Source organism: Apteryx rowi, unplaced genomic scaffold (assembly GCF_003343035.1).
Source record: "Apteryx rowi isolate R43461 unplaced genomic scaffold, aptRow1 scaffold_14, whole genome shotgun sequence".
Taxonomy (NCBI): Eukaryota; Metazoa; Chordata; class Aves; order Apterygiformes; family Apterygidae; genus Apteryx; species Apteryx rowi.
In genome coordinates, this window is record NW_020447641.1 from 1,669,701 (window position 1) to 1,686,930 (window position 17,230).

The 17,230-nt window shown below is 38.0% G+C and overlaps 2 protein-coding genes across 2 annotated transcripts in view; one reads left to right on the plus strand and one right to left on the minus strand.

The window, feature by feature from the left end:
• Positions 1-935: 935 nt before the first annotated feature.
• Positions 936-8,494, plus strand: CNN3 (calponin 3). The gene is made up of 7 exons (XM_026057584.1): positions 936-950; positions 3,071-3,192; positions 3,625-3,691; positions 5,096-5,233; positions 5,795-5,911; positions 6,686-6,832; positions 7,394-8,494. The coding sequence occupies exons 1-7, from the start codon at positions 936-938 to the stop codon at positions 7,739-7,741; spliced, it is 954 nt and encodes a 317-aa protein (XP_025913369.1). The 3' UTR covers positions 7,742-8,494.
• A 3,190-nt stretch (positions 8,495-11,684) lies between these two features.
• SLC44A3 (solute carrier family 44 member 3) overlaps positions 11,685-17,230 on the minus strand; it is a 45,266-nt gene continuing 39,720 nt past the window's right edge. The window contains exons 13-16 of the mRNA XM_026057705.1: positions 15,644-15,781; positions 14,936-15,172; positions 12,997-13,095; positions 11,685-11,893 (exon numbers count right to left, since the gene is read on the minus strand). Coding sequence (XP_025913490.1) covers positions 11,888-11,893; positions 12,997-13,095; positions 14,936-15,172; positions 15,644-15,781 — 480 coding nt within the window. The 3' untranslated portion in view covers positions 11,685-11,887. The remainder of the gene's footprint in view (positions 11,894-12,996; positions 13,096-14,935; positions 15,173-15,643; positions 15,782-17,230) is intronic.

Below are 17,230 nucleotides of genomic sequence, written 5' to 3' on the forward strand. Positions count from 1 at the left end.
TGTCTCTTCAAAACAAATATTTTGTAATTAAAAAGAAATGAAATTGTAGAGAATTTTTTTCCCCCTAATTCTGGAATTGTGTCATTCAGCTGCAGGATGGCTAAATTACAGTTTAGCATTGTCTTTGAGCTAGAGTGTAACAAACTGCTTCAATTTTCAGATCGTAAAATGTTTGTTAAATTTCTAACTGTAGCTAAAGAATTGTGGAAGAGATTGGTTTAAACCCCTCTTTGTACTTGCATGCAGGTTAGAACTGTGATTTTAATGTAGTAGGAATTGTCAACATACAGAAAACCAGCCCAGATTGTCTACTGTCTTTTTACTGGAAAATCAGAACAGATCAAGTTCTGGCCTTTCTACAAATCCTGTTTCTTTTGAAATGAGCATTTTGGTGTATAGAAGAATACTATCTACAGTATATCTGGCCTGTATGTGTGATTGAAGATTGTGTGTGCATGTGTATGCACAAAAGTATATCCTTTTAGAAGATCTTATCAGGTTCTTTAATGCATAATTGCAATATGATGCTGTGTTTCAGCCTTTTGGAGATGTTCAGGAATCTTTCTCCTTTGCCAAAATACTTATTTTCATAGAAAAAACAATTGACTCAATCACATCTGACACCTCTGCCCTCAGTAAGTTTGGCAGAACACACCTAGCTTGCTCAAATGTTACTGGGGAGATGAGTGTAACGGTGTGATCTCATAAACCTTGTTTCCCTAGGAAACATTAAAAATAGCATGAAAAAGTAGTTTATAAGCTAATCATCAGGTTTGGAAGGAACAAGTCAATAACTACGTTCCTCCTACACCATTTTCAAGACACTTGATCTTTCTGCTAGTTCTTCATAAAATTACTGTTACTATAATCATTATAAATAATGAATACGGTTGCACTGCTACTTCTGCTAAAGTTAAGGAAAGTACAAGAGGACTATGCTCTTGATAAAGGTATGTTGGTCACCTAAGAGACACTTAAGTATTGGGGTAATTTCTGTAATTGCTGCAACTCTGGCAGAGTTCCTCATAGCTTTGTCAATTATTCAAAACTTTCTGGAAATTTATGTAGGATGTAAAACTGGCTGGCTTCCTTCCTCTACGGAGCTGTGAACTTCAGCTAACCTTTCTAGTCTGCTTCTTGTCTTACCGATCTAATATCCAAAAGATACGTTTAAGAAAACCATCATGACATTTTCCTCACACTAGGCAGCATTACCTGAGCTTTCTTCCTTTCTTCAGTGAGAAAAGGGATATCTTGGTTATTTTGCAGCATTGGTCCAAGCACTGTGGTACTTCTCATCTTGAGCAGAAAACTGGATGAAATTTGATGCATTAATCAAGATCTGGATAAAGGAATGGGTTAGTCTATTATCCTGATCTGTAACTAAGGCACAAAAGCACTATGCTATTATAAATAGACTAAGGAAAATAAGTACTTCTCAGACAAGTTTCTGAAGTAAAGCCAGAGATAAAGTAATTTTCCATTCCCGTTAGAAGAAAAATTGAGAACAAAATAATGTCATTTTTATTTTGGTCAGTTTGGAGTTGGCGATTACTAGTGCTAGACAAAATGCAGTAATTGCTTCCATCCAAGTTATTCAGATAGGCTGGAATTAAAATCTCATGCACTGTAAATGGTTGTAGATATCTGGCCTTTCAGGGCTGAAGTCTAGAAATAAATGTAACAAGTCTGAAATCTATGTTTTGGTCTGAATGTTAATGGCTGTACATGAGTTTCTTGTTTGGAATTAGTAAGCGACTAAGGGTTAGTCAAGCTGACTTTTCATTAGTTAAAATAGTGCGTTTACATTCTTTGCTTGCCTGTCAAGTTTGTCATAGTAGCTCAGTCATTCCTAGTCTTGCTCACTTGACCGTGCGGGACAGCTTCCAGTGTAGGTGGGACACTGCTGCCAGCCTCTGCGATAGTGAAGGTTATTTATGCCATAAAATCTTGTGTTTGGATTAACTTGATTTGTTTGCAGAAAAAGTAGCATATTGTAGTACCAAAGACTGCTTTCAATGGTAAAATCCCTTTTCTCTGATTTGCCAATATTAAGAGGTATTGCAAAAGTAACAGGTTTAGGCTGAAGGAAGTTTGAGCTGCTTTTCAGTGTCACTTGCGAAGGGCAGAGGAGGGGACCAAAGGGTAGAGAATGGAGTTTGGATCCTGTTAGCTGCTAGCGTTGTTGAAGTTACCAGTTTGAAGCATTGTTTGCCCTAATTTCTAGTGACTGGAACATAATCTGATACACTGAATATCTGAAAAAGGAGCTTCTAGTCACCTTGCTAACAGCTTCTGGCCTCTGATGCCTTTAGCTTCATAGACAACTGCAGGTTTTCTCTCTCTAAAGTAATAGTGCACTAGCATTGCAATTTAAGACATGAGGTGACAGCTTATTCCTTCTGAAGCTTCCAGCAAACCTGAGGAAAAGCAGATTGAGTATGCCTGCTATTTCTAAGTTAAAAAAACAACAACAACAACCAAAACAAAACAAAACCCACCACCCCAAAAATCCCCAGAAAGATAACTTTCTTCATGTTGTGGCAACTAGGGGAAAATGTGTCATCTGCATTAATTGTAAAGTGGCAAAAGAAGCAAATTCAACATCTTCTGCTGAATAACATCAAATCTATCATGTAAAAGTTCCTACTTAGAAATCTGCATCCAAGCAGTGATATTGATGGCATGGCAATTCATAATTCTTGTTTTCATAAAATGCTTTCAATAGACTTTTTCACTTGCTGCTAAAGTACAATTTGTGTGTAGATTTTTTTTTTTTTTTTTTTTTTTTTTTTTACAAAACCAGTCATTTTTTCTTTGCATCTACCAAAAAACTGTTCACAAGTTCCAACAGTTCTTACAGTAGGAACAACTGTTAAATACAATTCAGAGGGCTATTTATAAACAAACATTTTGTAAGCCATAAACATTATAATAAATCAATGTTGAAGTGGTCTGATATTTAAAATACAGCATTGGGTAAATGCTATAGCATATTCTTTGAGAAAGTTGGGGGGAAAGAATTACAATTTTCTCTTGTTAAGTGACTTTATAATTGCTTGTATTACAGATTGCCCTGAAATATGATCCCCAGATAGAAGAAGACCTGCGTAACTGGATAGAAGAGGTTACAGGGCTGAGCATTGGTGCAAGCTTTCAGCTGGGATTAAAAGATGGCATAATTCTATGCGAGTAAGCCTTTGTTAAGTAACCTTATTTTAGTAGTTTTTCACTTTTGAGTGGGACTTCCTGAAGACTCCCATTCAAACACATCAATGATAATAGTCAAAGAGAGCTGACAGTAGGGTGGGAGACAGCTTCTTTGAAATTGTGGAGAAGAATGAGAATTTAACTCAAATCTTTTTTATATTTCAACAAACATGTCATCATGAAGTTCTTTAATGAAATGGCACGTAAAGTTTAAGACATATTTGTTAGACTTGTTAAATTTCCTGGGATCTGAGTTAGGCACTCTGTATAAATCTAAAATTAGCCAGTTTGATGAAACTAATACAACTGATAAAGCATGAATGAAAGTATTATATAATGCCTGCACATACATTGTAAGGATGAGATTTCTTGTTTAATCATTTCTTTTTTTTTTTTTTCCCCTCACCTCCACAGGCTTATAAATAAGCTGCAGCCAGGATCAGTGAAGAAAATTAATCAATCAAAACTAAATTGGCACCAGGTAAAAACAAACAACTGCTCCCCCCCCAAACCCACACCTCTAATCCCTGCAACCCCCCAGTCTTCTGTTTTGTATTAACAAATTTACTGCGAATATGGTACACCTTAAATCATAATAGCAACAAGATTTGTATATGCATAGCAAGATACGGACAGCATTTACAATTGTAGCCGAGATGGCTCGTAACTGGCAGTTGAGTGTACGTATTTAATAGTGTTGCTTAACTGATAACTGACATTTCAGATGAAAGAAGAACATAGAACAATATAGCAAGGCCTCTTTACAAGTACAAAAGCTGTTAACTTTTTTTACTAAACCATAACTGGAGTTTTGCATCCAGACAATGCTGTGGGATGTTACACCAATAGCTTGCCTTCACCCAAACGCTGAGGTCACTGAAGCGTCCTCTTGGGGAAAAAAGCAGCTGGTGGGGGAGGGAAGAGAAAGGACCTGAACAGTCTCGGAAAATGGTTGCATAACAGAACTCAGAAAATGGTATGCTGCAAACTAACTATTGTGTACGTATTCGATTTCAGTAAGTCCAGATTTAATTTCTTATGGGCAGTCTGTCCAGCACACCTTTTTTTCCTCCTTCCTTCTTCCTCAAGGGACCATCAAAGGCAATATGTATTGAGAGCAAGCATAGAAAGGGTTGCTGGTTAGAGCTGACTGCCTTTGCTGTTGTGGGTCTAGCTCAATACTACTGTGTTTAACCTCTTGTTTTTATTGGACTGAACATTTCTAAATGGAACAGAGGATTGGTTTTTTTGAAGCTTAATTTTAGTATCTCTTATGACTTCAGAAGAAAAGATAAGATTCAGTCCTTATTTGTTTCACTCTATATAACTTTCTAATTTTGACAGCACTCAGTGCTAAAACCTGCTAATGAAACCCAAAAGGTGGGCTCAATTTGTCCCAGTAGGCCAGCAAGATAATACCTTCAAACTAAGTTAAATGTTCTTACTATCTACATAGTTATGGCTTTTGATTATTTTTACTCAAAATTAGCTATTGCTAAAGTCAAATAGCATGGAAATTTAACTTAAAATCCTCCAATTTGAAGCATTTTTAAATTAGAATTTCTCTTGGAGAGGACACAGTTGAGTTCTATCATCAAATCCCTCTCTAACAAAGTATACAGTACTCATTGTTGGAGAGATGCTAGACCAGATAAACCTTTAGATTGATTTCTGTAGTCAAAATTAAGCTAATGAAAATAATCTTCCTAACAGTCACTCTTCACCACTCCAACTGTTGTTTTATCCAGTCTCCACAAGACAAAGAACTTGTGTAAAACAAAAAAAAAACTCAGAAAACTTTAAAATTACTTAGGTACTTAAGTTAGTTACTTAGCTTCTGAATTGAAACACTGAGTAGAAAACTTGCTTTTTTGTTTTTGTTTAGCTGGAGAATATTGGGAATTTTATCAAGGCCATCCAAGTCTACGGCATGAAGCCACATGATATTTTTGAAGCAAATGATCTTTTTGAAAACGGAAATATGACTCAAGTACAGACTACTTTAGTAGCGCTAGCAGGTCTGGTAAGTATTTGTACCCCTGGCATTGGCAGAAATCCACATGCCAGTCAAGATACTCCCTTTCCACCCATGTAAATACAGAAAACGACATACAGCCTGTCAGAAAGGAATAGATACTATTGTGAGTCTGAGATACTGCAGAAGTTACACTTCAGATAACATGCCTGTTTCCTACCTCATACCTTGAGAGAAAGCTTGGAGTTTGGATTCTTGACTGCATATGGCCCTGCTCTGGAGCTACATGTGCATGCGCAGATCTGGGGAAGCTCACAAGAAAACCTTAATCCCTGGAGAATGTCCTTTGCACTGCAACAAAGATACTGGGGTAGCTTCAGAATGGCACCTTCAAATGGCAAAGGGAACAGATCCCTGCCACGACATAAAGAGTTTCTGATATGAAGTAAACCTACTTGTAGCATCTCACTCCTGAGAGCCCAAGATCACATACTGAGGCTGCTTGTCTGCCAGCTCAGGTCTCCAGACGGGCTATAAAGCCGCAGTGTTTCAGAAGCAGAAAATATACTTTAACACTGAATATTCAGTTTTCCCTCTCTCTCTAAATAGGCAAAAACCAAAGGTTTTCATACTACAATTGATATTGGTGTCAAATATGCAGAGAAACAAGCACGAAGTTTTGATGCAGGAAAACTAAAAGCTGGTCAAAGTGTAATTGGCCTGCAGGTAAGTATGAAATTCAAGTTTACACTTAATCTGTTACATTTGAGAACAGCTGTCTTGTTTTGATTAACTGAAATGCTGTTCATGCAAAAATTGCTGCAGAATCAGAATATATTATCACTGAAAGAGGTATGGGGTTTTAATTCTTGTAAGCAGTTGATTGACTTTACAAGTTCAAGTGACTGTGGGAAAGTGATGAGGTTTTTTGGTATTTTTAATCTGCTGTAAGAGTGATAATGAGGAAAGGAACAGTTAATACTAGCAGTAAGCATCATCTTTGTCCTCTAGAGAAATTTTAAAATAAGTAGGAGTCTTTGGATAGCTAAAGCTTCTTCTATGGTATTCTTTTTTTTCCCCCCCCCCTCCGCTTTCCTCAGTAGTCATAAAAACAAAATAAATTTTAAGATTTTATACAAGTTTTGTGCTAGACAAGTTGCAGCAGTGTAACTGAATTATTACTGCCTAGGGTGAAAGCCGATTATTACATATTGATGTGCACATCCATTTCTAACATACAGCCCACACATGCAGTTGGCCAAATGCCAATCACTGAAATGCCTTAGGATGACAGCTGCCTTTATTTTTCCTCTGGAAGCACAGCACAGAGAAGCGATAGTTTCTTACAATAGTGGTCAAGCTGCATGAGAAAAGCATGCACTGCAGTTACTCCTTCTGTCAGCTGTCACAGTTATCAACTGTATTTGTTTCCTTAGACTGTGCTTGCTGTACAAATAAAAAAATCACTTTTTCTGTCCACCTCTTCCTTCTCCCAATGAGATGGGCACGAACAAGTGTGCCAGTCAGGCAGGCATGACTGCTTATGGAACTAGAAGACACCTCTATGATCCAAAAATGCAAACCGACAAGCCATTTGACCAGACGACAATTAGCCTGCAGATGGGCACTAACAAAGGAGCCAGCCAGGTAAGGGAAACTGGGTGGGACATTTCTGGAATAGATGTTACTGTCAACCTGGGTGAGCCAGGTGGGATCGGTGAATCTACAAGTTGTATGTGGTAAAGAAGTCTCACTAGCAGCAGTGAGAGGGTACAGTTCAGCTATGCTTTTATGCAGTAACTGAAAAACTTAAATTTCTTATCATTAAACAATCTGTTCTGTGCTGAAGATATTAAGGGATAAAAGATTACCTGGTGCTTTTAGAATTTCTGTCTGGCTGTGTTATATGAAAAGAAAATACTAATTTCATTTCAAGCACTAATGAGACAGAAACAAAAGAAATTACTTCCTGTGCACTACCTCATTTTGAACATTTAGTATATCCTTTCTAAAGAGGTAGGATATGCTGGACCTTTCAGCAGGGACTTTCTTCAAAGACTTACTAGTGAACATGTATAGCTCTGTGTTTTATTGTACTTTAATTCCTACTTCCTAATACTTCCAGTAAGCTGTACAAGTTGTAATCATAAACTCAGTAATCGCAGCTCTTGGCCTTCTTACTGAACCTCTAAAATCCTGTTTTGTTAGGCTGGGATGCTGGCACCAGGTACCAGGAGAGACATCTATGATCAGAAGCACATATTACAGCCTGTGGATAACTCAACTATTTCATTACAAATGGGTACCAACAAAGTAGCTTCACAGAAGGGAATGAGTGTGTATGGGCTTGGACGACAAGTGTATGACCCCAAGTACTGTGCTGCACCCACAGAACCTGTCATTCATAATGGCAGCCAAGGAACAGGAACTAACGGGTCAGAAATCAGCGATAGCGATTACCAGGCAGAATACCCAGATGACTATCATGGAGAGTACCAAGATGACTATCAAAGAGATTACCATGGTCAGTACAGTGACCAAGGCATTGATTATTAGATTTGCATCAAAAATTCAGTATTAGTCCATTATTTTATTCAGTAAGAACGAAACTAGCCTTGTGGAATTGTTACCTGTCTTTTCCTACACACTATGCTTAATGTACTTAAAGAAATACTGCCTTACATACATTCCTTTTTCCTTTCTCTGCCCTTTCCCTGTCTAGTTGCCTTTAGTGCTGTAACAGTTGTAGTCTACAGCATAAACAATAACTGCATATGAAGTAAAAAGGAATACTGTGAAAGGGGGAGTGCTCTTGTACAGCCAGGTCTTCTAATAAGGAGCTATGCATTTTCACAATCTCTACTTAAATAGGTATTCATATACCACATTGTCTTCATTTTACATATTTACAGCTTTTCCGTTTTCCACATGAGATAAAAGATTTCATACTTAAAGCTAAATGTGGTCTTTGCTCATTAAATCTAAGACACCACATTAATGATTTAAATATCATTACTATGTGCTAATGGTAAGTCTTGCATTAGACATTTTAAGTGTGCATTTGTGATTGTGTATTCATTCCATTATCTACACTGACCAAACTCCTAGAACTAGTTGTCTTACTAAAAAGGGAGCTTGTACAAAGTCTTGAGCCAACAGAAGTCCCATGTTTGATGGTGCATTTACCTTTTATTGTGCCATAATATATCCATGTAGAAATGCTTTTTCTTCCTTGAACTGTATTTATTGCCACACTTCTCAAACTGATCCCAGTGTATTTTTATAAATAAATATTTTTTCTTGAAGGTATGAAGAAGGTCCTGTCTCATTTGTTCTGCTACCATTCTTAAAGATGAGATGCCATAGAAAATTTTCCTCAAATCACCATCACTCTTGCCTGTGTTAAGGGTAACGTAGAACAGGGTAGAAAGGGTAACAGAACTGCTGTCTGTTGCGGTTAGGTTTCTTTCTTTTCAATGGGATTTAATCTAACAACCTTGTAAAAAAAAATCTGTGAGCGACAGTGACTTAACAAGAAAGGAATGTGTTCCTTTACAGCAGAGTTCACTACCCCTCTACATGATTGTGAGGTTATGACTAGAAATCCTTAGCTTGTCACTAAATTCTGCCTTTTTCCCCAAGGCAAACAAACTGCAGATCTCTAACAAGGTCTCTGTTTCACCCTGTAATCTTCATAACATCACTTCAAGAACTCAAAATACACGTGCTTTAGTATATATAATGAGGTATCCAGATCTTTGTTCCTGCTGGTCTGCAATCCAAATTCTTTAGTTACTAATAGCAGGGCTTTCTTCCTCACAATGAGAGTGCTGACAGACAGGCAGTGCTAATTTACCTGAGTCCTTGCTACGGGGGGGGGAACCTAATCAAGTGAGGCCCATTTCCTTTATTGACAGAGCTATCCAATGGAATCATGACTCTAAATTAATTGAGAGTTTGAAGTAGACACCAAGCAATGGCAGATACAAACTACCTTACTTAAAAAAAAAAAAAAAAAAAAAAGCTATGATACTTAACCATTTCCTGGTACACAGAGCCACCAGTAGTCATTACCTCCTATTTTTAAGAAACATATTTATAAAAGTACCTTCCATTCCATAGAAGCCACTTCTCTGCAGCTGCAGGTAATAGTGTCAGTCCAGGAGGGTCTACGCAATGCTTGGATGCTGTGTTGGGTAGATGTTGCAAGCATCAGAGGTAGCTTGGACACATAGCACTGTATGAAGTAGCACTATGTATCCACATGAGTTTGCGCCTACCTCCAACCCCTCCATCTACTTCCAAGCCTGCTCTGCAGGGACTGATTGCAGTACCCTGCTGGGGAAGACAGCAACAAGCACTAAACAGCATCAGGTGGAGGAGCTTTATCCCTCAGGTGAGGGTTCCTGCTGCCCACACAGGAATGTTACATTTGGAGGCTGTTGACATAATTACTAGTGGAACATAGATCGGAGATTGAGAAGTCCTATGTTGCATCTGAAAGCTATAAAACTATGCTTTGTATAGAAAATTTAATTAAAAGGTATATATATTCTGAATTGTTCTGTCAAATTACACCTGACTCTCAAAACATTATATTGTCACAGTTTAACTTCTATTGGACTACAGTCAATACAGCATTGTTTAAATGAAACACACTCAAATACTGATTAACTGGGACTTCCACTCTCTTCTTTAAAAAGCAAACCAAAATTCATATTATGAGTCTAGGAGTCCTTTCTCCACCCAGCAACTGCAGTGAAGGCAATGGCATTGCATCATAATTGCAAACAACATATGAACTGTCTGGAAATGAGAAGATAACTTACATTAAAATGTCCCTCTCTCCGTTCCACCATTTAGGTGAAACTTACTGAGTCAAGGGTCAAAACCTTATGCAGTGTGGGTATCAAATATGAACAGGAAAAAAAAAGTATGCAATAACAACTGATTTTTCTAACTCCCAGGCAAACCTAACATGCTTTGTAAACTGGCAAACATCACTTTTAGGTGTGGAGATACTGTTACTTCAGAACCAATCTTACTGGGACCTGTCTAGGAGGAAAAATTTTACCCCTCTCTGTAAGTACCAGATCTGGCAGGTGTTCTCAGCATTAGAGAGCAATTGGGCATTCAGCACAATTTTCAGTTATCACAGTTTCCACAAGCTCATGTACCAAAAGTACCCAAGGGCCCAGTTTTAAATAATGAGAGGTAGCGAGTCACAGCCAATAGATGATCAACTTCACCTGCCAGGAAGAAAGTAACTAATCCCTTTCTTTTCTCTCTTCATCAATTCCATATGCCTCAACTTCTTGAAGTGGCTCTTTAATTAAAGTAGACAAAAGTTAATTAAACAAAGAATAGGGACCAAGTTCCTCTGAGCATTCCCTGGCAGATAACTAGTACAACAGCAGGTGATCAGGTACAGTGTTTAGTTCATTATGGCAGCAAAGATGAGTCACTTGCCTGCAGTAATGTCCCACTTCCTACACTGATGCGTACTTTATTGAAACCCCTGGTTGGAGTCATCCTACATCTCAAACTCTTTAAAGATTTAAAGAAGCTTTAGAAGAAAAAAGGATAAAATCATGTTCCACTGATAAATCTAGAATCACCCCCATACCCAGAATGAGCTGGACCTTGTGAACACACATAACCAGAGTCCAAGTACAAAGTTTAAACAAACCTCAAAATTGCTCACAGAATGCTGAAAGACTCTTGTTGAGGACTTTTAAAAGTGGTCTACACTTAGCATGTCCTTATTCTGGCTAGAACTCTATCAGTCACTTCTCTACATTCCTCCATGACACAGTGTATTTTCACATCCATGCTGGAACATTTCCTTATAAAGTACTATTTTTATCATTTATCTCATTTATATCTTTTATCTCATTTCTGTCCAGATACTCTGCACCTTGCTACTTCTTCATCAAGCTTTAAGTTACTATATCCAGACATAAATTTTTCTGCCTCCTCTGTTTTTTCAACTGCAACAAGAAGGTGGCTCTTTATTTTCATTTACAAACCGAAGATTTATTCCTCACCTGCCCTTTGGAGAGGAGCCAGCTGATGGTTTATGATCCTAACTTGTTAAAATCATTCCCAAAAGAGTATAATTTAAAGGAAGACCACCTACCTCATGACCATTAATTATCCTGACTATCATTTCCTTCAATGAGAATTTCCATCAATGAACTCAGTACTGTTCCTTAATTGGTTGCACTGGCTTGTGCAGATATACTGAATCGATAGGAAACAGTCATCTCAGAGTGCCTCCTCTATCTGTGTAAAATGTTTCTACAGTTTCTGATCCAGGGATCACTAGCCCAGTTTTCTCAGAGAAACATGTAAAAAGCATGTTATCTGACACACCACAAAGATAAAAAGGGCAATTCTATGATCTTGTCAACTCAGTATTTTTAGTCTGACACCATAGAAACTTAGAGGGGATTTGTTTATTAACAGCTTTTGTAGACCATCATAATAGGAATATTAATAAAAATCAGATATGCTGATATACAAAATACATTATTTGTAAAAACATATTGTGTGCCATTTTTTACCAGTGCAGAAGGTACAACAGGATTTTACAGAATTAATAGTTATTTTGTCCCAGAGTATTGGTAATTGTTACTTTCTTTCCTGCAACTGCTTTTGCTGTTGCTGTTCTGCCCTCACACTTCCTGGTGCACTTCCCATTCAAGTCTACAAAGAGAGAAAAAGGAAAAAAGCAGTCAAATAATGTGTAGCCTTAGTCTTATTACAGCATTTAAATGCTCACAGAAGTAAACTGGGAAAATAATTAAGGGTCTTTTGTGTCTGACATCCAGGATCCTCTCTCAGGGGATAGAAAGACCCTGGTTTGTTCTAGTCAAAAAAGTACTGAAAAATGCAACAACAGACCCAAACATTGAAGAAGTCAAGTACAACTATCCTTCTCTATAGCAGTAGACTAAAACTGTTCTCCAGCCCAACTGCCTATACCACAAGATGATGTGAGAGTATGCCAGAGCCTGGTACCTCTTGAAAGCAGATCAAGAAAAATCACCAAAATATTATACACCCCTGTGAGCCACAATCAAGCAGGAGTAGCTGCCAGAGTAGATGCTGCCGCAGAATCTTTCTCCGGCAGTCCTGGCTTCACCTTGCAATGCTGGGGGAAAATCATCCCAGATGCCAAGCTCCTCAGGTTGGGTAATTTGCAATATCTTTGCAGATGTCAGTCAGTTAGCTTTTACTCTCAGGACTTTTGCCAGTCTGAGTGCAGGGGAACACTCCCTTCTGGCATCTCAGCTTTTTTACCCCAGCATAAAACAGAGCAAATAAATACATACATCAATTATAAAAAATAAAAATTAAAAAATTGTAAAAAGAGGGAAGACATCTAAAGTGCTGATCTTACAGCTCAGGAACCTCAGCAGTTGCAGCATAAAACCAAGCAGGCTACAACTGTTCTGACTTCCCCACAGCAAACATGCCAAAGCGCCGCTATGCCAGTAAAGGACCACCTAGATAGGGTTGCTCTCCCAACCACTTTGCCATTGTCCGATCTTTTTCTTCCTCTGCTAGGCACACTGGGGAATGGAAAGAAGGATGAGTACAAGTGTTTGACCCACCCATTTTGCATGAGCAGAGGATTTCCTGAGGAGGGAAAGCAATAGAAAGAAAAACAGGAGTCTGGGTTCAGGCATGCTGGTTGCTGTGAGACATCAGAGGATACACAACATCTACATCCTTTCTTCTCAGGATGTAAAGCGAACAACACATTAGCTGGCAGATAAATTACACAGCCTATACTCCTGTCTCACCATAGGTTGGAGCTCTGTCCCATCTTCATTGTCCTGGAAGGGTTTCATGCTTCTGTGGTTTTGCCCTTCTGTTAACTTGTTACTCTGATTCGCAAAGGTCTACAAGCAAAAATCTGAGTGAGATCATATGGAAATGCAAACCATTATGTAAATAAAAATATCTGGTGAAGGAAGATAATTAGCCTGAGGCTACGAAACATAAGTTAGCTGTTCCCCAGCTGGATGACACTGACTGATACCAGGAGGGACTCTGCAGAGACTGCAAGGGTAATGAAAGCAATCAGGAAGAAGGCTGAATCAAGAATCTGTGTTATGTCTCCTACTGCATCAGGGAATCTTCGGCTGTCTGCAGTCACTCACTCAGTTCTCCACCCACTGCCGTCCACATCCTGAGGGCCCCAGAGCCTCCCCCTTCCACCCCCAGATGTCTGTCACCTGACTGTAACACAGAAATCCCATGTCAGACAACTTCACGTGTTGGGAAACTCCAAGTTCTGGGCTACATGAGCAGATGTACCTCAAACATGCAAAGGAGGGTTCTGGATGTGCTCCCCTCCCACCACCACATTTTTCCATAAAAGCTTATGCAGCCTGTCCTGCAGGGAAAACTCCTCTCCCCTGTGCTGTGGGAAGTCCTCTCTTCACCCCAGCCCCTGCGGCATGGCTAACCACAAGAAATTAGGATCAGAGTTAAAGAACAGCAACTACAAAATCTGGATATGCAGAAAGAGAAGCCTCTGACTGTTTCGTGAAGAAGAATTGGCTTGAGAAGTATTCTAGCATTTGGCAGAACAGAGGGAGAAGAACAGAGGTCAAGGCTTCAGAGTTTTCCATTCAGTAACATATTGCTATTTAGGACATGTGCTTAAGTACTGTTCTGAATCAAGGCCAAAGAATAACTATCTGCTCTCTTTGTACAAAGGGTTATCTATCTTTTGGCTGCTTTTTTTGTTGCTTTTTGTTTTAAATAGAATCCTAAGAACATTACAGGGAATGTAACAACAGCATTAAAAAAAAACAAACAAAAAAACCAGTTCTTATGACACTGCCCCTGATGAAACCCATCCAGAAGATTCACATTACCTGAGCTATTCTGGCTCCTGAGTTTGTTTTTCATGAATCACTAGCACTTTCTTTGTCACATGGTTCATGAAGGAAAAGACAGAACTAGCAAAAAATAGCATGAAAGGAAAGAACATCTGCATCTTCAACCATTCCCTTCAAATGAAAGGGAAGGCATGTGTACACTCAAACACTTCAGGTACAGCTTCAGCTAAAGAGCTCTTCATCACTACTAACTATGCAATAACTCTCCATGGAAATGCTTGTAATACAATACAGTAATTATCAAGGTAAAGAGAAAGAACAATCCGTACAGAGGCAGAAGGATTTAATCAGGAGACCTAAGACACTAAACTGGCAAAAGCATCTGTATATGTATGTAGCAGAGCAACTCAAGTTTGCATGAAGTTTGTTCAAAACTACAGCATCCACAGGATACGGATGGATGCCTGACCTGCTGCTGGTAACAAGAGCTCCTTGTTCCTTATTTTTGCTCCTTGCTGTACAGTAAGTCACAACAGATATAAACATCTAATTTTAGGACACATCATGGATAAGCCTCTGCAGCTACCTCAGCTTTTTTTTTTTTTTTTTAAGTACCAGCAACATATTTAACAAGCCATAAAAAGTCAGCCATCACTTACAGGGTATAGCCTAAGAGAAGGCAACAAATCATAGCTAACACACAAGGGCCAGAGGCAGTCATTTACTTCAGTTTATAAATTCACATATAATTTGTATCCCTGAGCCCATCCTGTTCTAAGATGTTGGACTGGAAATGGCACTGGTCGTGGGTTCAAATTACTGGGTCTCTGGCAAAGAAAAAGTCCCCAAAGCATATAACCACTCAAATGTCTTTGCTATTACAGAGTTTTACCAGCAATTCCTGATCCATGAAGTACGGCTTCTCTGCGGATCCATCATTTGTTTCTATATCAATAGCAAAGCAAAGGAACAGGGCATCCACTGTCACTTCAAACACAGACAGAAAGCTGTGGGATACCATGCAGGCAAAAAATCCGACCAGCAATAGAGGAACTACCCAAGCTTGCAACTCACGATGGTAGTTAAATGCCATCAATCCTCCAAAAACAGTAAAACATACAACAAACACCTGTAAAGGGCGAGGGGAGAGAAATGCAGCCTCATTGATCGTGTAGTAATGTTTCACAAAAACCAAACAAACAAAAACCTAAGGCAAATACATTACAGCTAGTATTTTAACAGCATATCTTGCATTTGGCACTACTGGCATCATGTAGGTGTCATGCTTTGTGCTCAGTTAAGGATGTAAATTTTGTAGGGCAGAGGCAATATTTTACCATGTGTTTACCAAAGCCTCAGTGCAAGGGGAGCTGTAAGATTGGGGCCAAGGACACTACTGTAATACAACTGAATACCTGAGTAAAGACTGTGAAAAAGAGTAAGTACCTCACACATTATAGTCTGTCCCAAACTCATTTTACATCCTGAACAAAACTGAGTTCAAGAAAGGTAAGCCTTATTTACTTTGGGTATAAGAAAAGAGAATCGGACCTGAATTTTTCACTTCATTATTACAGAATGGTACTTTTCTTACTCTTACCTTTCCTAGAAATATGATAAAACCTCCAAAACAGCTAATGGATGCAAGTTTAGCAGAATTCTTTGCCAAAATAAAGACAGCATCCTTAGCTGACGTACAAAAATCTGTCCCATTTATGGCTGTAGTTGTGTATGCATGCTGAAACGAGAGAAGATAATAATGCAAATGGATGGTAAAGACCCATACAATCTAGGTTTTACTTCAGCAAAGTGAAAAGCTTTAAACTCTATTCAGAAATACTGACTTCATGCATATATAAAAAGCTATTTTGCATAATATGACAATTTTAAGTGACTATAACAATTATGCTTCTAATTTCAAAATTTTTTTCTACATAATTCCTACCATTAGAAAATGGTATAACAAGGACCAAATAAATTTCTGAATACACCTTTATGCAATTAATTTTAAAACACCAAAGTTCTCTAGTCTAACTTTGTTAATGAATATGACATAAATTACCACAAAACACCTGTAGCCACACTATCCAAACTTATTTATTTGCTATGAATCCAAGACTGTTGACAAACTACACAAGTGGAACAAGCAAGTTATGCTGTTATCAAGTCATTTAGGAGTCTATGATTACAAAAGTTTTATGAATAGCCCTTTCAGAATATTCGTATCATATTGAAATTTAAGTTATGGCTGTAGCTGTAAAATACAATCTTTTCATGAAAGATGAAATCAACTGCGAAAATGATTGTAGAAAAGCAGCAAAAGGATCCTGAACTAGATCACTGAGTCTTATGTGAGGAAAAAATAGCAGAATTTTACCAGATAGCCATGGCACTCACAGTTTTTAAGGTACTGAGGATTTTGCGAGATTTCTCTTTGTGGAAATCTGCCATGACAGGTGGGAAGGACAGATCAGTTACCTTCTTGGGCTGGATTATTTTAGCACCTCTTCTGGATAACTTGGTGCATCTGTCCCATTTATGGAACTCTTCAATGAAATGTTGAATCAGTGTCCAAAATATCAGCTAAGAAAAACAGCACTCAAAATACCTGAAATGTGTGCCAGCAAATCTTATGAATAGTTTCCCTTTTCTCAAAATATTAGAAGGTGTATTATGTCACAAAACATTAGTTACATCTGGTATGTTCAGTAAGAACCACAGTGTGCAAGGGATTACTGTTCAAAAGGAATTTATAAATCCTAACATGTATTTAATGTTTAGATTACTTACTGCTTCATCTGGGAGTGAAAAAAAAAATCTGTTTGCTGAAAGTGAATTATATACATCTATTACAAAACATTTCTGGTTCAAAAATACATTTTTCCTTACTACAAATAAAAATACAAAATAGCCTCAGGTATCTTAAGGCATATAAAATCTATTTCTGCAATGTCCAGTTTTACCCCATAGCAATTTCTGTAACATACCGTAGTGTAGCATGGTTATATTGATATTACTGAATCTTAAAATATTACAAAGAAGGAAGAAATTAAATGCACACAAAGAGCCTTGGTATCTTCATTGTGGATAATACTTACCTTATGTATGAAGGAAATTGTTTTTCTTACTAATCAGAGAAAAAAATTAGTACAAGTAAATAATGACATCCTATAAACATAGTACTTGT